The sequence below is a fragment of the Labeo rohita genome, chromosome 22, assembly GCF_022985175.1.
Source record: "Labeo rohita strain BAU-BD-2019 chromosome 22, IGBB_LRoh.1.0, whole genome shotgun sequence".
In the NCBI taxonomy this organism is placed as follows: domain Eukaryota; kingdom Metazoa; phylum Chordata; class Actinopteri; order Cypriniformes; family Cyprinidae; genus Labeo; species Labeo rohita.
In genome coordinates this window covers 66486860-66506540 of record NC_066890.1, presented here as the reverse complement: position 1 = coordinate 66506540, position 19681 = coordinate 66486860, and the positions used below count along the sequence as shown (strand labels likewise).

General features: G+C 35.8%; 3 protein-coding genes across 13 annotated transcripts in view; 1 reads left to right on the top strand and 2 right to left on the bottom strand.

Annotated features, from left to right (window-relative positions):
* The window catches only part of ip6k1 (inositol hexakisphosphate kinase 1), a 51576-nt gene extending 48713 nt beyond the window's left edge, over positions 1 to 2863 (bottom strand). The window contains exons 1-2 of one of the 2 annotated variants that reach the window (XM_051094932.1): positions 1975 to 2863; positions 1412 to 1447 (exon numbers count right to left, since the gene is read on the bottom strand). The gene's annotated coding sequence lies outside the window, so the exon portion shown is untranslated. The remainder of the gene's footprint in view (positions 1 to 1411; positions 1448 to 1974) is intronic. The other variant, XM_051094929.1, reaches the window with a different exon arrangement.
* Positions 2864 to 4104: 1241 nt separating this feature from the next.
* ccdc66 (coiled-coil domain containing 66) lies at positions 4105 to 17561 on the top strand. Of its 3 annotated transcripts, none has more exons than XM_051094592.1 (19): positions 4105 to 4200; positions 4578 to 4636; positions 4825 to 4865; positions 5062 to 5413; positions 5512 to 5629; positions 6006 to 6112; positions 7188 to 7288; positions 8164 to 8274; positions 8404 to 8535; positions 9480 to 9700; positions 10056 to 10140; positions 10239 to 10400; positions 11919 to 12081; positions 12154 to 12264; positions 12877 to 13355; positions 13623 to 13666; positions 16160 to 16365; positions 16543 to 16652; positions 16795 to 17561. In XM_051094592.1, exons 1-19 carry the CDS (start codon positions 4190 to 4192, stop codon positions 16888 to 16890), a joined length of 2709 nt encoding a protein of 902 aa, XP_050950549.1. In that variant the 5' UTR covers positions 4105 to 4189; the 3' UTR covers positions 16891 to 17561. The 3 variants fall into 3 exon arrangements, with proteins under 3 accessions (XP_050950549.1, XP_050950546.1, XP_050950547.1); XM_051094589.1 differs by having other exon boundaries at positions 16157 to 16365; positions 16795 to 17559; XM_051094590.1 differs by having other exon boundaries at positions 5515 to 5629; positions 16157 to 16365; positions 16795 to 17558.
* A 166-nt stretch (positions 17562 to 17727) lies between these two features.
* tasora (transcription activation suppressor a) overlaps positions 17728 to 19681 on the bottom strand; it is a 44831-nt gene continuing 42877 nt past the window's right edge. For all 8 annotated transcript variants that reach the window (XM_051094584.1, XM_051094581.1, XM_051094583.1 and 5 more), the window contains one exon: positions 17728 to 19168. In XM_051094584.1, the coding sequence (XP_050950541.1) occupies positions 18024 to 19168 (1145 nt within the window). In that variant the 3' untranslated portion in view covers positions 17728 to 18023. The remainder of the gene's footprint in view (positions 19169 to 19681) is intronic.

The window sequence follows — 19681 nt, the reverse complement described above, 5'->3', positions numbered from 1 at the left end:
CGATACTAGATTTTCCACAGTACCAGTAGTACAGCTGTTTCAAACACTCCCCTATTTGTGTGAGTGTCTCTGAAGAGCATCAAAGGTTTCTATTTACAACATGCTTTTGCAGCGCTGAGCATTTTAGCCAAATCACAGATATGTTGGTTGAGTGTGTGAATGCAATGGCCAATCAAAAGCGTGTAAGTCAGAATTGCCAGAGTCTGTTCAGCTTGAGCGCTGCAATCTCACAAATAGTTTAGCTATAACCAGCAAAGTATAACACAATATAAATAAGAGATTTCTTGTGAAGTATAAGTAATAGGAATAAACTAATAGGAGCTTGTTCTGTGGCTGAACTGAAATCTGCTTCATTGATTACAAGGAAGCGTCTTACTTTTTGTGTATAACCCATTCAGAATTTGAATAAATATTTTGTTTTTTTATGCTAGGTACACTCTGCAAATTTCAGAGGTGATGACTGAATATGAAATTTTACTTTGTGATAACCCAAAGCAATGGTAGGACAAAACCAATCTGATTTGTCAGAATAGATCTGTGCATTAAGCGGTGCATTACGCGCTGTTACCTGTAACATGTTTGTTATTGTATTACGTACATCTGACATTTTTAATGCAATGTTTACATAACAGAACAATATTTGAAGGCTACATGCTAATATTTTAACATATTTAATTATAATTGTTAATTGCACTACGATATTTTTTATATGATACCAAAATTGGTACCAAGAACTGTTGGTACCGACAACTGAAATGTAGGTACAGTGACAACACTATGCTAAATTCTTTCATTTTATTTACTATTTAAAGGCCAAGCGACACTAATGTTTTGTTTTTGTAATGTTAAACGATTTAAATGAAGGAGTTAATGTTTAAGTAGTATTGTTCTTTTTTATATATATACCGCGGTATCGATTTCGGTATCAAGTATCGTGTACTTTTTGAGGAATCAGTACCGACTACTAGATTTTTTATTATCGTGACATCCCTAGTTTAGATGCTAAACAATGCAACCTCTTAGCAACATGTACATTTGTGTCTATTTAATCAGGGGACGCTATTGCGTAACGTTTTAATAAAACATGACTGCCCAAGACGTTTCGGTTAAAACAACAATGCACGGTTTCTTCTCACGCTGGTGAAAAAACCAGCATATGCTGGTTAGGTAGGTTTTGATGCTGGGTTAAGCTGGTCCTTTGCTGGTTTTTGCTGGTCATGTTGCTGGTCAAGGACCAGCATGAACCAGCAAAGGACCAGCTTAAACCAGCATCAAAACATACCTACCAGCATATGCTGTTTTTTTCACCAGGGCAGCGTTTGCCAACATCAGGATCCTTCACCTGTAAACCCAGTTTGAAGGTTTTAAAGGCTTTATGTACACTGCAAAACAAATCCTCAATCAAACATACCGTCTCACACCGAAATGTCCTTGAAAGACTGCAAAACTACAAAAAAAGAAAAAACAATCAAAACAAACATCTCCAAGGTAATGCGCTCAAAACAGCTGCCATTAATCAAGGCAATGAAGTGTGTGTGTTGACGATCATCAAGCAAATTCCAGCTCATGTGCATGTAACAATGTTTGAGACAAACATGAAAACAACACTGACGCACATATAAACATACACGCAAAGATGAAGTCACGTTTCTACTCCAATGTGAGACTTATGTAATGATCCAGTGCTCATATGCCCATCATCAACGGTAATCATCCATTACAGACATAAGGATGGTATTTAATCGAATGAAATAAGAAAACGTCCCAAAATAATCTCCAAACCAGCACGTTATTATACCAGTGACCTTCCTTTACCAAAATACATCATGTAATAGCATCATCATACATGTGTTATGCAGTAATTACATCACTAAATAACTCATTTACCCACTCAAAAATCATCAACATCAATTATTAAACCTTCAACAGACATTATAGGAAATGAGAATGAGGTCATTATTATTATATACATACCTGATGTCAATTCCTCCGCAAGGAAAGCTTTCTTATTTAGATGCCTCTTCCTTCTCCCACGACGATTTGATGTTTTTCGTTATTAATCAATGAGTACATAAATAAGTAAATGTTTTGGTGTAAAATCCTCCTGATGTCCTTCGTGTTAGCTCGCCGGCTAATGTCTTCAGATGTGATCAACACAACACATTTGATATGTTTTAACTACACTATCCACAAACTCTCTGCACTTTAAAACAGTAAATAAATGCCTGGTAATAATGTTAAGATTTCAATTTCTATTTTAGGTCCTGTTTTATCTGCTAAATCCCTTTTACTCGTCTGGTGTGGATGCTAAAGCAAATGCTAACCACACAAACAGATCTCACAAACCTGCTTTCAAAATATCACTAGATTTAAAAAATAATAAACACGAGGAGCTGAGAACACATTCTCTGGCTTATTTAGTGGATACATGTAAATGCTAAATAAACTGCCAGATATAGCGGTTATGATCTCATCTCATCCCGTCCGTGATGGCCAATCCTGAGAAAATAAAGCTTTGAATCTAGTAAATAAAATCATACAAGTATCGATTTGCCCCTTTATCTTAGTCTTTAGCTTTGTCAAACCCTGCTTTATCTGTCACTAACAGAGAATTTATATGATATCTGAGGGACTGTCATCTAACCTGGCCTCTCTTTCTTCTATTATTTTCTTTCTGTTATAATAAAGCTCATCAAATAAAGGTGCAATTTCGTCTTATAAACACTAACTAATTAATATATCCGACTAGCTAGTTCGTTAATCCTCATTTAAAGCCTTTTTCTAGCTAAAACACACACTGACTATGTGCAGGCGCCTGAGAGATATTGAAATAGTAGAACAAACTGACAGTGGGACTCCAGCAGCAGCAGCATCATACACTGCCCTCTACTGAAGGAGCCTTCTAGAAATACAGCTGTCAAGATTCAAACTGCAAGCAGCCATCGTCATGTATACACATACATATTTACAGACAGAAGGATGCATGCAAAACAAATAAAAACAATAAGATAAATGTAGCCGTAAAACAATACACTATGTTTCTTTAATACAAATCTATGCAAAAGTACACTTTAAAAATGTCCACAAATTTGACCTGGTCACTGGGGCAATGCTTTTGTATATTGTATGTATCTGTACCTCCATAAAGGGTTCATAATAGTATGATATGCCATACCTTAAGGGTACATATACAAATGGGTGCACATATACCTGACTTATTATTCTTAGTACCATCTGTCTCATTGTAATGTTTTCAGTTTCATGTTTTATATTTTACCACTGCTATTTTTTTTAAGGCTATAAATAAAGATTACTGGAGGGGTGTGTTTTTCAACAAACAACAAAAACAACAACAAAAACATTCAGTTTAGTTTCAGTCTTCAAAATCTCAAATAAATAAAAAAAATAAAAAAATAAATAAAAATAATTCAATGTTACTTTTGTATTTACTAGCAATTTCTGAGTGAAAAATAGTTTCAAAGTAAATTACACTCCCTTGTTTTTAGTGTACATGCCAAAATATTTGCATCTTGGTTGCGTACAAACAAAAACTAATGCAGATGCAAACATGCATTCAGAAAAAAGACCTAATTACAACAAATTAAAACAAACAAACAAATAAACATTGTACAATAAAATGCTTAGATTCATCTTCCTCTTCCAACTATTTGAGTATGTTAACATTTTTCCCCCTCACTTATACTTTGTAGATTTTAACTGAATAAGGATCTAATCACTGGTCACCATTTAGAGTTTTTTAGGTATTTTCCTAGTTCACCTAAACATTATATATATATATATATATATATATATATATATACACACACACTACACTACACAATTATAGTTATAAATATACTATAATTTTTCTTAACGTCAAACGGTTTCCATACTTTTTCCATTTAGCTGAAAACACTATTACAACCTTGTCAAAAAAAAGAAATAAATAAATAACGAGACCGTTATACACATAATACACATAACGTCCGCCTTTACACATAATATTCGCACTACCGCAAACCACCTGAAGAGGCGCTAGAGCACTTCTTGAGGTTTGTTGCCGTGCTGCTGGGCTGTAGATGAAGAGATTCCACCTCAGCCAATCAGAAGAGCGCTTACTGGTCGCGAGCAGCAACGGACAAGCGTTTCAACAGAACGCACAGGCGTCAAAACACTGGGGCTGAAAATTATGAATTTGGGGTAAGGGATCTCAACTGACTTAACGTGATTTTTTAAGCTAGTATGTTGCTCTCTTTAGGTTATGTAGTAGTTTGTCACATTGAACTGTCACAGCGTTTTACGCTGCTTTAGTGGCTCGTAAATGCGGACGATTAAAGGATGCAATATTTTATTGTTATGCATGTAAATTCATCTGAAACATTTACTCTGAGGTGTTTATTTTAGACTGACCTTTGCAGTAAGATACAGTTGTGGTATGTAATGATTTAAACATTGGCACTTTGTTATTAAAACCATAGTAATGAATGATTTCGTTGATCATAGTAATTTAAATTATAATGGTTTTAACATAGTACTTGTTAGTGTGCTGTACTCAGGTGTGTTGACTTATTTTGCAGTGATGGCCTGTTGTTTGAGCTGGAGAATGGCAAGCCAAGGCTTGTGTTGGCTAAATATGGTAAAACATGAACTCTATCAATTCACTGAATGTCATTTATGTCAGTGGAAGTAATAGGCATTTTATGCCTACTGTCTGTGACACTGCATATTCACTATTACACATATGACATACTGCTTTTTGCATATTGTATAGTATGGGAGTAGGGGGACAGGTGTAACAGTGTCTCTGTATCTTGTCTTATGCAGGTGCTGAATCAAAGTCCTGTAATAAGAAGAACACTTGTCGGGTAAGTAAACAATTCTGCAGCCTTTGTTCAAGAAGTATTTGTGTTTTAAAATAAGTCAGTGAGCTCATTAAGCTTCAGTAAGCTCAGTCTGTGTGAATGTGTTAAATTTTACATCCAAGATCTAGAAGTTATCAAACATGTATGTTGTTTTGACCTGCATGTTACTTGTGTGTGATCTATATTCTTTGTATTTAAGATTCCTCCAAAGAAAAAAACACACAAAATCATCAACTCCAAACAAGGTCCTCCACAACCAGATAAAGCTGAACAGGAAAAAAGGAGCAAAGATGCACCAGCTGTTAGTTCTGTTGGTCAGAATATCTCGCACGGACCCAGAATGACCAACGCCAAGCGCAGGCCGGAGAGCACGTCCAGCGAAGCTGTGAGAGTCCAGTCAGACAGCAGCAGGAATGATTCTTGCACAGTCACACAGCAGAAAGAGAGTGTGGTGTGTCTGACACAGGAGCAGTTTCAGCAGATACTGAGCACCATCAGCAGCTCATCTGCAGCAAATGCACAGCATGATCCAAACACACACACCCACTCAGGTGAGCTTCTGCAGAATAAGACCTGGTGTTTTATGATCAATATACTATTAAATAACTTCATCCATAACATTCTGAAGGACAAGTTTTTTTCTTGTTAGCAGAACCTGTGGCCAGCTCAGAGGAAAACTGTCCCAGAACTACAGGAACAGCTGAAGAGTTGATCCTGGACAACTGTAATTATAGACACAGAGCATCACAAGTAAAGACAGAAAGACAGTAAGAAAACTCACTTGATTTAAGATCAGCTACAGTATATCTAAACAGATTAATCTAATAAAGTGTGCTTAGTTGTTTTCATAACAATGCTAGAATGAGAGGAACTTTCACAAAAGTCTATTTTCGTTTTTGAAATATGACTAGTGTCGTGAAATATGGCATGCTTTTGATATGCTTGGCGAGATTCATCAAATGAGTTACGTAATGAATACCCAGCTAACAAGAATGTGTTCCAAGAACATTTTGTTATCGTTTAGAAAACATTCCTGAATGTTCTTTAAACATTCAAAGCATCCAGTTTTTTTTAGTAGTTCTTAACCATGATGAATTTAAATTTATGTATGCACATGTCTCTATCTCTTTTGTTTTGATTCAGGCTTCCATCAGATGAGCAGCAGTCAGGGCTGTTCAGCACATTTGGAGAAAGGGAAAGGGAGAGAGACAAACTGGAAGCCAGAAAAGCTCAGTGGAGGAGAGAGCTGGGTACTGCTGTGTTGTGCATTTAGACAACCCTTTGTGATAGCAAGAGTTGAAAAGTCAAAAGTTTACATACACAATGTTAATTATTTTACCAAAAAAAGAGATATCATATAAATTGCATATTTTTTATTTAGTATTGACCTGAATAAGATATTTCACATAAAAGAAATTTACATATTGTTCACAAGAAAAAATACTAGCTGAATTAAAGAGAAAAAAAAAAGACCCCCTTCAAAAGTTTACATACACTTGATTCCTTCTGGAGCATCAGTGGGTGTCTGAACCTTCTGTAATAGTTGCATATGAGTCCCTCAGTTGTCTTCAGTGTGAAAAGATGGATCTCAAAATCAGACAGTCATTGCTGGAAAGGGTTTAAATACACAAACATGCTGGAAAACCAAAGAATTTGTGGGACCTGAAGGATTTTTCTGAAGGACAGCGGGCAGTTTAACTGTTTACGACAAACAAGGGACTCATGAACAACTATCACTAAACAAACAAACACAGCTGTGGATCATTCAGGAACAACACAGTATTAAGAATCAAGTGTATGTAAACTTTTGAGCAGGGTCATTTTTATAAATTCAGCTATTATTTACTCTTGTGGACTATAATGTATTTTATTTGAAATATCTTATTCAGGTCAGGACTAAATAAAGAACAACATGCATTTTGTATGATTCCTCTTATTTTGGTAAAATAATGAACAGTGCAGATTCTGCAAGGTGTATGTAAACTTTTGACTTCAACTGTATAAGTGACAAGTGTTTAAATGTTAGTGAGGGTGGTGTAGAAACTCTATAAATGTGATAGACAAATTCATTACATTAAATTGTGAAATGTAAATTGAAACTGTTTGGTTATCAACCCATTCTTGAAATGTACAAAGTAATTCATACAGAAACGTGATTATTATTTTAAAAAAAAAAGCATAAAAAAATCATATGAAATTGCACAAAGCAATAAGAATTAGGGAGCAATTTGCCAAAATAGTTACATGAAATAGTTAAGAATTACAATAAGAGTGTGTGAATTAACTATGGTGAAATGTATGGCTAATTATTTTGCTGCTTTCCAGATGAGCAGATGGCTCTGAAGAGGCAGCAAAAAGCCAGTCTCAAAGATATGAAAGCTTTCACTGAATCATGTGAAGTGAGGATGAAAGAGATGCCTGACACAGTGAGTAGATATTATGTACTTCACTTTTCATAAAACATATTGCCGTTGCTGTGTGTTGCTGTCATACTGTTGTCTGATATGCTGTAAGTGGCTACATGTTGAAAATCTCTCTGTCTGTATGTGTTTAATCTGTCACGCTGTCACAGATGATAAAGATTCAGCTATGCCTGGCTGTAGAAAGAAAAATCTAACTTTTCACACTGAATTTTTTAAATCAAACAGCTTTTTAAAATCAATTGTCCACAAGAGTGTGCAACAGATTAATATAAATTATACAGCACTGTGAATATTGTGAGAACAAATCTTTCATTATAAAGATCAGAAGATTTAACCTACTAGACTCTCAAACTAGTGTTGTTTTTGGCGGCCTGTTTTAATTTTAGTTTTAGTCTAGTCTTTGTGTGAAGCTGTCATTTTAGTTTTTATTAGTTTTAGTCACGTTCATACTCTTCTTAGTTTAGTCGAGTTTCAGTCAACTAAAAGTCTGAGCATTATAAATTTAGTCTTATTTTAGTCAAATTATCCATGACTATTTTAGTCTAGTTTTAGTTGACAAAAACTGATGACATTTAGTCTAGTTTTAGTCAATGAAAATTGTATTTTGGTCTCCTTTTAGTAATGCAGTTCTATTTAACCTATTCAATATAGTATAAGTACCTAGTAGCATGGGCGACATTAGGAAACGAAAGCAAAAACAATTGAAGATCTGCCAAACTATTCTTGGCCCGAGTCCGACCCGAGCCCGTCTATTTCCCCCTTCTCCCAGAACAGCTTATACTACTGTTTCAGCTGATCAACATGATGATTATGCCAGTAAAAAAGTTTATGTAAGGTTGAATGTTTGTATGACTGATGTCATGTATGTGTTGGTGCAGGATTGTACGAGCACACGGACGGCTGCTGGAACGGAGAGTTTAAACTGCAGAGCTCCAGCTCGGACACAGCGAGAGCTTCCTGCTGCCATACGTTCTGCCTTTATAGTGGGGGTGAGCTTTTGCCATCTTTGGTTTTTATCAAACTCAAAACTAATGTTTAATAATAATGACCCTACATTCAATTGATTGATTGATTTGCAAGATATTTGACTGTATCAGTGGTGTTTGATGTGTATACAGGAAGCAGCTCCTGTTGAGGACGTGTACAGTGCTCAGAGACAGGAACAGCAGAGACGTTGGTTACAGGAACTGGACAAGCAGAGAGAAGAGGCCAAACTACGCCGGCAACATGACAAAGAATTCAACAGCCAGGTGAACTCATCTCACAATGATTCAGCCCAAGTCAGGTCCAGTTTTAACCTCTAATATGTCAGCAAAATAAAACAAGAATTTTAGACCTGGCTTAATCCACAGGTTTCTGTTCTAAAAAATGTATTCAACTGAGTGCATATGTAATTACAGAATCCCTCATTTCCATATTTAAACATAAAATGTTAGAAAAAGAAGCTGCAGTAGTCTAACCCTAATGAGCCAATGATTTTAGATGAGAACATGTAGTACAGTACAGTCAGTGCACAGTGCTTAGTGGTGCACTTGTGCATTTAGGGGGCAGCGATAAATGTGACCACACCTTAATAAAAAATAATCACACCATAAAAATGCAACATGATGATTATGCGATTAAAAAAAAAAAATTTGGGGTTTAAATGTTTGTATGACTGATATGTTCATGTATGTCTTGGTGCAGGATGGTTCAATTTAAATAAAAAAAAGGTTTTGTTTTGTGATTCTTTGGTTTTCTAGTATCTTCTGATGCATTAAATTCAGTTTTATATAGCCTTCTGTTTACATGTGTTTTGTGAAATAGCTTGATTTGATTATTAACATTTTGCTAATTCTGTAAGGTGTATGTAAACGTTTGACCATAAATTAAAAAAAAAAAATTACATGGCATAACCTAATACATCTGTAATGATTGTTTTCCATTTAAATAGTACGAAATCAATGTCTATGAGATTATTTATTTATATAATTAAGATTATATAACTATTTGGGCAAATGTAGGGATGGCTCCATGCCATGCTCTCTTCTTGAGGTTTCACTTTTCTGCATTAGACTTTGAATAATTTTCTTCTAAGGGGATCATCATCACAACCACCACAGGACAAACTGTGCATTGCATCCACTTTGAGCAGATTGTTTGGCATTTTACAATTTTCTAGACTCATTTCCTCTCAATCTTATAACCTCCACAGGCTGAGGACATTGAGCGGTGGGCCGTTCATTTTGACTCTCTACACCAGCCCTTACCTGTGGGTCCTGAGCGAGGGGTGCCTGACACGAGCAGCTGTCTGTCTCATCATCGGTCCATCTCTGGAGCTCTGTCCACTGCATGGGACGGCATGAGTGCGTTTGGAGGGGACAGTCTGGGGAGGGCCAGTGTTGACACCACTCAGGGAAACCAACAGAGATCCAGGTCAGTTAGCTGAGAAATGAATGACACAGCTCATTATTACAATGTTTTTGCAACAAACTCAGAGTTGACAGAACAGCTCAATCTATACCATAAAAAATGATTATAACAGTGATCAATCATAATGTTAAATGACGCAAAAATGCTACGGTAAAAACCTGTTAATTGGTTAATTGTAAGTTAAGGTTAAAAGAATAGAATAGAAGTTAATTTATAACAATGCACCAAAATTTAAAAAAATCTTAGCAAAAAGATTTTTTTAAATTAGACTTTGTTTAGAATAGCTAAAATAATTCTATGTATTTTAAGGCTTGTTCAAGTGATTTATGAAAATAAAAATGCCCTTATGATTTGTTAGTTATCTTCGCACAATGACAGCCCTGCTGGACCCTGCTCAGATCGAGGAACGAGAACGGCGAAAACTCAAACAGCTTGAGCACCAGGTAAGATTCGATCCTCGAATAAACCCACAGGAAATCACTGCTGTACCTTAACACTTATTTCAATACTCCTGATCTCTGTGATAATGTGTGATGTGCAGCGAGCCATTGAGGCTCAAGTAGAGGAGCGCAGACATCAAAAAGAGAAAGAGGAGGCTGTACGGAGAGCACAGGAACAAGAAGAAGAGAGGAGGGTTGAAAGAGAGCGGGAACAACTCCAGCAGCAGTATAGAAAGGACACTGAGAGACAGAGACACAGAGAGGTAAAACACACATACACATGTACTGCACAAATTATCAATATTATGATTATTTTAAAGGTCTTGTGGTACATATAAAATATCCTTACTTATTACTATTCATTTCACCACTGAATAAAAATATAAAAAAAGTTAATTATTACTTTTTTCCTCGTCATTGTAAATGTCTCACAATTCTGTTATTCCTCCATATTTTCAGACACCTGACCGAAAGCACATGCAGAATTCTAAGAAAAAAAAAGAATGTGAACTTATTTAAAATTCTATGAAAAAGTAGGAATTCAAAAGAAACATTTTTTTTTTCCAAAAAAAAGTCTAAATTATATATATATATATATATATATATATAATATAATATAATATAATATAATATAATATATAATATATTATGTATGTTTATTCCATAGTGGAAATCCATAGATTCTTTCTGAGGAAGAAGAAAAATGAAATGTGCTGTGAAAGGTTATTAATCTGATTTTTAAATGTTTTTTTATTAAGTGAGAGGGATCGCTGTTCTTCACTTCTGGTAATGAGTACTTTAATGTGCAACTAGGAAACACAAATTCTGACTGCATCCAATTTGTAATTGCAAAATTTCTTTTTATTAATTACATTTTTATCTTGCCCAATGGTCTCCTTCAAACAATGTGCAAAACGAAGTCTTATATATAATTTACTGTGAAAAATGGTTTAGATTAGATTTAGTTCATTTTCATACCGTAATGAAATGCATTTTCAATAAATGGCTTGCGTAGACTTGGAATGATGTTTTGTTGTTCTTTTTAAATTGTAAAGACACAGCATGTATGGAGGACCAGGAGTAAACTTAAAAATAAAATGAAAAATCAATTTATCTTTTTTAAACATAAAAATAATTATTTATAGAAATAAATCACTTTTTAAAATGGACAAATTAATAGACATTTAAAAGTTGTTTATTTAATTTTGTGTTTTAAATGTAGTTTAATTAAACAATAAATAAAAAAATAATTTTTAAATGTATAAATATGTATACGTAATAAAAAAAAAATTTGAAAATTTAGTTCATGTTTTAAAACATTTAAAACTTAATAAAACAATAAAAAGTACATTAATAAATCATTTTAAATGCATATTTTAAATTGCTTTTTAAAAAAGCATTTGACTAACACTTCTCTCTCTCTATTTGCCAGCTGCTTTTCTTTGCCGTTTTTGCCAAATGCTTTTATTTATCCATTTGTCAGCCGAGTTAAAAAATGCCATTGTACAGTATGCACATGGGAGCAAACAATCAAATTTCGCCTCGGTTTCAAGAGCCAAATCCTCTCTCACTTGTAAATGTAACACGCACTGTCAACTGTACAGTGAGAAAAACTATATGTCATTTAGCGAAAGTTTGAAAACAGGTCTGAGCTGTGCAAAATGTCATATATGTTACATAAGCATGTTACATAGTATGTGCTCTTGTTTAAAAAGAATAAGAAAAATTCCATTAATTTAAATTGTATTCTGAATATGAAACTTTTGGAAAATGTCTTCCAGGAGGTGCAGTCACGTAAAACGGAGGAGCTATATCTGAGCATTCAAAGAGCACAAGAGGAGGCTTTTAAAGACAAACACATCCAGAGAATCAGAGACTTGGCCAAGAAAGGCCACGACGTGTCCAAACTACTACACAGCCTGGAAGGAGACTCCTTCTCACAGGGTATGGGAGAAAAGAAACTTTTTCTTGGTATTCACAACATTTTGTATGCATTATTATAAAACAGCCTTTTAGCCCTTAGTGGTGAAGATTTACCTGGTACATCAGCAATGCTGCAGAGTCAAACTCAGAGAACGTCACCTTCTTCCACAACATCTCCAAGAAAAAACACCGCTGTTCAAACAGGTTTGTTTGTCTTTTAAAAGGTTAGTTCACCCAAAAATGAAATTTTCATTTGTCCATCCTCATATGCTGAAGGATTCTTAATGCATTTTTTCATACAACGTTTATAGACAATCATTTACAATGTCTTTTAAATTCCAAAAAAGAGGAAAAAAAAATAATGATAGTATAAAAATACTATTAAAAATAATCTATATAATGCACTGTATTCAAAACCTGTAGAAGCCTTCAGTGAGAAATGCTGAACGTACATTATTCACAAAAAAATCTCAGCCAAAGCTCTTAAATCTTGGCTATTTTTTAAACTGCCTAGGTTACAACAGGAGACAGTGACAATAAACCTGCATTGATATTAACTTTGAGCTTCGGCAGAGGAGATTTTCTAAAATGACAAACCTGATTTTGACCTCATAGTCACTTTTTTGCTTTAAAGATATGTCAGTTTAAACTATTGTATGGAAAATAATGGAGTAAATTAAGTACAAAAAGCATTTGTAGTAAGAGAATAGTGAGTAAATAATGACAGAATTTTCATTTGTGGCTAAACAAGTTTTTTAAAAATGTTGCAAACCAAAAGTATGAACATTGGCTTAACACCAGTCTGTGATTTTGCAGAGATCAGTCCTCAGCCTATGAATGAGACTGTGAGATATGCGGATGAACAATTTCCCAGTGCTGCAGTCACGTGCACAGCTCCTCTAAACACGCTGAACAGCAAGAAATCCTATCAAGGTGAGGTAAAAGCATCCGAAAAGACCCACATCAAACAGCACACGTGTGCCGCACCAAAAGAAGTCGCAGCTGACCCTTACGAGCCTTACGCACGGACCGGCAAGAGCCACAAACTGGAAAAGAAGCCGGAGTGGAACACACAGAGACCCAGTAAAGCATTCGTCCCAGCATCTGAGCGGTACCCTGAAGCCCTGCAGAAACACAGGCAGGAAAGCAGGAAACAGAGGCAGAAAGAGCTCATGACGCTGATGGAAAGAAACACACTGTCACGAACACCACAGCAAGATCTGCTACCACCAGCATACGCTTTTAATAGTCAAAAACCGCAAGCACAAAGACTCAGGAAGTCTCCACAACCACAGGTGCAGTCTCACTTTACCAGTCAAGAGTATATAGCAATAATTAAGCAGGGTTGGGTCCCTAAAAACATGCCACCAAAAGTAGTTTTGTTTTTGATTAGTATTTAGGAGCAGTTACTGTACTTGTCATGTACTTAAAGAATAATTAATGTAACTAGAACCAGAACCATTGTTAAACTCCTTACAGTTCCCACCCTGATTAATACATGTAGTGTAAATGTTGATAAATGCATTTCAGAGTGTTGATGTAGTTTTTTCTTTTCTATTCAGAGTGAAAATCATCTCCAAGAACCATCTGCCTTCAGTGCTGAAAGGTGAGTTTTTCAGCCAGATATTTTTATTTATTTATTTTTTTTTTTTACATGGACCTGTGTATTAAACCTTTAGGACAAAAAATGTTTTTTTGTTGTTAAGGATCATATGTGACCCTGGACCACAAAACCAGTCATAAGTAGCACAGGTATATTTGTAGCAATAGCCAAAAATACATTGTATGGGTCAAAACGATCAATTTTTCTTTTATGCCAGAAATCATTTGGATATTAAGTAAAAATCATGTTCCATGAAGATATTTTGTAAATTTCCTACTATAAATATATCAAAACTTATTTTTTGATTAGTAATATGCATTGCTAAGAACTTCATTTGGACAACTTTAAAGGCGATTTTCTCAATATTTTGATTTTTTTGGCATGCTCAGATTGCAGATTTTCAAGTAGTTTTATACTACAATACTGACAGTATTCTAACAAACCATACATCAATGGAAAGCATATTTATTCAGCTTTCAAATTATGTATAAATCTCAATTTTGAAAAAAAATTACACTTAGACTGTTTTTTTGGTCCAGGGTCACATATTTGATACATCAGGCTTTTATGGCTCATAGTATAGGAGATGTAGGAGAATATGGGGCTCATTTTCTTTGGAGAAACAAAACGTCATTATGAATCTCAACAACAAAGGTTTCTCGAGTTCCACATCTGCACATAAGAACTGCATAACACAAGGTTTTCTAAGTAGACTTGAGTAATAGCTGCTAGAAATCACACTTTTCTAAAAACTTTTAAAGATTTAAAGTTTTGTTTAAACAGTAATAATATATCCAATTAAAGAAGTTTACTTCCAAAACAAAAATTTTCAGATAATGTACTCACCCCCTTGTCATCCACTTTCTTCAGTCATAAAGGAATTCTTTTTTAAGGAAAACATTTTAGGATTTCTCTCCATATAGTGGACTGATATGGTGCCCCAAGTTTGAACTTCCAAAATGCAGTTTAAATGGCTCTAATCCAGTGGTTCCCAACCATGTTCCTGGAGTCTGACAAAGAAACCATTTCAGGTCTTGGAGTCCCTACTAATGATCTGAATCAGGTGTGTTTGGTTAAGGGAAAACATGTTGAGGGGCCTGAATCAAGGTTGGGAACCACTGCTCTAAACAATCCCAGCTGAGGAATAAGGGTCTTATCTAGCGAAACAATTGGTTATTTTTTTTTTTAAAAAGAATTTACTATTTAGATACTTTTAACCTCAAATGCTCATCTTGTCAAGCTCTGTCATGAACCAGAATAAACAGAGTTCATGCAGTTAGGGTATGTTGAAAAAAAAAAAAAATCCCATCCAACTTCAAGATTTTCCTACAACACTGCAGAAGTACTGACCCAATATTTACAAAGTGAAAGTGCAAAGAAGGCCAAACCAAAAACAAGCCTTTACCAAAAAAAGGTAAAACAGCGATGTAGGGCGATTTTGAAGTTGGAGGAGAAAATAAAATGATTTTTTTGACATACCCTAAACTGTCATGAACTGGATTACACAGTTCACGCAGAGCTAGACAAGATGAGCATTTGAGGTTAAAAAGTATATACATTGTAAATTCTTTTTAGAAAATAACCGATCGTTTCGCTAGATAAGACCTTGACTGGGATCGTTTAGAGCCCTTTGAAGCTGCATTTAAAGGAGAACTCCACTTCCAAAACAAAAAATTTAAAGATAATATACTCACCCCCTTGTCAAACATCCAAGATGTTTATGTCTTTCTGTCTTCAGAAAACATTTCAGGATTTTTCTCCATATAATGGACAAAGACAAGACAAGCATTTGACATTAAAAAGTATTTAAATTGTATTATTTTTATGAAAATAATGAATCGTTTCACTAGATAAGACCCTTCTTCCTCAACTGGAATCATTTACAACCACATTTAGGATTGTTTGAAGCCACATTTAAACTGCATTATGGAAGTTCAAACTCTCGGGCACCATATAAGTCCACTATATGAAAGGAAATCCTGAAATGTTTTCTTTAAAAAACATAATTTCACAAATCTTGGATGATAAGGAGGTGAGAACATTATCTGTAAATTTTTGTTCCTTTAATACCTTTATTCATTGGTGAACCAGAAAGATCAATTTCTTTATAGAATATATAAACATCTTCCCAACATTACCTTTGAAAATGTGGTAACACCTTAGTATAGGGAATAATTCTATTAATTACTTATTAGCATAGCTATTATTAACATATTGGCTGTTTATTAGTGCTTATAAAGCATATATTCTGCACGACCTGCATGATGTATTCTTTATCCTTAATCCTACCCAATACTTAAACTTAACTGCCTTACTAACTATTAATAACTAGCAAATTAGTAGTTTGAGGCAAAAGTCAGTTAATGGTTTTGGCAAAAATTGGACTTGGAAAATAACGTGTGGCCAAAGGCGTTTATGTAGTATGCTTTATATTTTCTTGTGACTAAATAGTGGATGAAAGTGCTTAAAGTGCGAAATACCTTCTGTGTCCAGCAGGGTGACATCTCCTCCCATTCCTGCAGTAAAGAACCGTGTGCATCAGCCATCACAACAGTCCTCTCACCAAATGACGGAGGAAACGAGCCGCCCTCCGTTATTAGACTATGTGCCATATGTGCGTACAGACGAGGTTTATCACATGGACCCCCTCGCTCCACTGTCCAGACCCCCGACACATGAAGCCCAGCAGAGAATTGACACAGGTGAGCAAATTACAGATGATTTGCATGGATTCCTAATGTCAAGTTTGACACTTTCTGGTTCTTTTTTTTTAGTTCTGGAGCTTGAATTATTTTTAATGCTGGCTTACAATAATCAAACTATCTTTTAATGAAGACTGTTACAGAGCAACAATAGATGTGTTTGTTGTTTATTTGCAGTTGTGAACAGCAGCAGGCAGGCGACGCCTCTGGTCCAACAAGACCTCCACCCTCCTAAAAGCACTGAAAGGCAGCAGGCCATACTGAAGGGTCTGTCTGAGCTAAGACAGGTAACTCTCCAAACCAATATGCGACTGTGAACAAACTCAAAACATCTTTTGACCAGTTATTTGGGATGAGCTCCCTGTCTGCAACGAACTAAATTCAGCAGTCCACATATGAAATGCTGATTTTGATTTCTTTTATTTTTAGGGTCTGCTGCAGAGACAAAGAGAGCTAGAAACCAGTTTAAACCCTGTACTGCAAGCACAACACAGAAACTATTTCTCACCTTTTAGACCTTTGTGATCCAAAGCTGCTTTCGTAAACAAGACCAAACCCGGTCCAGCACTTTATACTGTAAGATGTGAATAGTGGAGCTATAGAGATGTTGCTGTCTGAAACTTAAATTCAACTAACAAAAGGGGTTTTCAAACCTGTCCTGGAGGCCATCCTGCCCTGCACATTTGGTCTCCCTTATCAGACACACAATTCAGTTCAGTCTTGCAGTCTCTACTGACGAGCTGATGAGTTGAATCAAGTGTTTCAGATGAGGGAAACACACAAAATGTGCAGGGCAGGGGGGCCTGTTAGACATTCTTGTAGATGTGTAAAACATCAGGCACATTTCTGGGCTTTGGAGTTGGATTTTGACTTCTTGAAATGTCATTTTAAAATCTTGGATGTCATTCATATAGAGCTGCAAAACAATTAGTTGTGATCGACTGATTCAAAATAAGTTTATGTTTGCACACTATGTGTGTGTACGGTGTATATTTCTTATGTATATATTAAGGAAAAATGTTAGATAAATTATAAACAAGTGTTTACATACAAATGCAACAAATATATTTTTCTAAATATATACATGTGTATTTATATATACATAAATATACACAGTACACACATATAGTATGCAAACACTTAGTTCTGCAGCTCTGCACTAATGTTTTTATTGCTTGAATGTGAATTTTACAGTTTTCCCTACATGTGAATTAAAAGTATTTAAACCCTTTTAAATTAAACTTGAAGATGCTTGGTTGCACTTGCACTATTGTGCATATATATGTTGGTGAAAACAAATCAGTGCTCAGTATATATTACTTCTGAATCAACAAACACCTCAGAAATATAGATAAACTCAGTTACAAAGATTAGTTTGAAAGTTGTTTAATGTATATTATCAGCTTTATAAAAATAATATTAAAACCAAGGCCTTCAGGTTTTTCACAAAAGGGGAAAATAACCAACATTATCAGCCCGACCAACATGCAAAAGCAAAATACAAATATAATGCTCTCTGAAAAATATGAAATGAATCACTTTAATTCACCTTCAGTGAAAACCTAGAAATGTTTCATTTGTCTTCTATTATACAAAAGTCAAACTGAGACGTTGAGTTGTAAACATGAGTTTGAAAACTATCTACACGCATTGCTGGTTCACCAACCACCAAATCCTCCTCTATTGGGATGATAACTGTCGCCTTGGAATGCAGGATTCCCATGCCAAGTCTGGATGAATGGAGACGTGTGGATCTGCTGCACATCCATGCCGTAGTGAGCACCCCAAAGGCCTGATGCAGAGCCTTGTGCTAAATTGTTCCAAGACATTTGCATGTTAGGATTCGGCAAGAATCCTCTAAAGACCGGAGATCCCACAACTCCTACGTTGTTGGAAACTGTGCAGTTCAGAAGAGGATGTCTGAGTCCAATAGCACCATTGTGAGATACGAATCTAGGGGCGTTCAGACCCACAGAACCATGTGGAGCCGACATGAAGCCGCTGCTCTGCAGCGCTGGATAAAAACGATCCATGGTGTGTCTAGAAGTGCCAGGTCTGGGAAGGAAACCACTGCTCACGCTTTTGTTATTCACAAGTGGTTCAGAGGAACTAGCGTTGTTCACTGCTGTCACTGCAGGCTTCTCCGAAAGGCCACTTTCATTGGACGTCCCAGCATTAGTCGTGCCTGACTGAGTGTCCATGGAAGTTGTGCTTGACTGCTCCCACGCTTTTGAAATATTCATTATATTGCTGGTGCTCTCAGCTGCTATGATCGGCGCAGCAGCAGATGTGGCCGTTTCCCCATACTGGACCATTTCACAACTGGCTTCGACTGGAGAGGAAGAGCTCAGTGGATCGCCAACTGTTGTTGTGACCGCCGTTTCCATTTTGATTGACGTACAAGACCCTGTCTCAGGCAGACTGTGGTTTTCCAAGGAGTACTGAGGATAGGAATCGGACATATCGCTGTGACTGAGGAAACTCTGATGAGGATCAACTCGAAAAGACGTCTGTAGAGTTTCGCCGGCATCAGACCTCGAAAGCATCTTGGAAGCCTTGAACTGAGAAATCGCTTCACTGAGAGCTACAAAGTCTAATTTTTTTGGCATCTCACTGGTTGTTGTGATCACAGGAATTGGATTTGCTTGGTCTTGGAGAGAGGGCTCAGAGGCAGGAGGGCACGGATCAGTTGCGAGCGCAGACGGGGGCTGGTCTGGGACAACATGGGTCGTCTCGGTTGTGACAGATATAATGTTATCTGAAGAATCCAGGTCCGAGTCCAAGGACATGCTATCGTCTCTCACTACAGGGACAAGAGAGAGGTTGCAACCATCAACAATCGCAATTTCAAATGAATTGAAACAATTTAATACATAGCAGTTACCAAATTCTGATAGTAAAATGGTTTTGATCCGTGATTTCAATTCAGATTTACAAATTCCACAAAAGGTTTTGCACCTGTCATTCGAGGCACCCAGTTTTATCATTAATAGTTCCTTGTTTACATATCCAGTATTTCAAGCATCGTCCCAACACAATATATTGTCTGTTTAGTAAAAAAAAAAAAAATAATAAATCTTTTTTCCTCACAAGGTCACTGAAAAGAAGAATACATCAAAGGCTAGTCAGCGAAAACACATATTAAATCAAACCCATAATTTCTGTTAAGACTCCTGCCAACAGGCTCCAAATAAACAAGAAAGAAAAACATACTAGTTTAAAACAAAATTATGGTAACTATATGATGACAGAATTTTCATTTGTTTGGGTAAACTATCCATTAAAACACCATATGTGAAGCCCTACAGTTAGATCA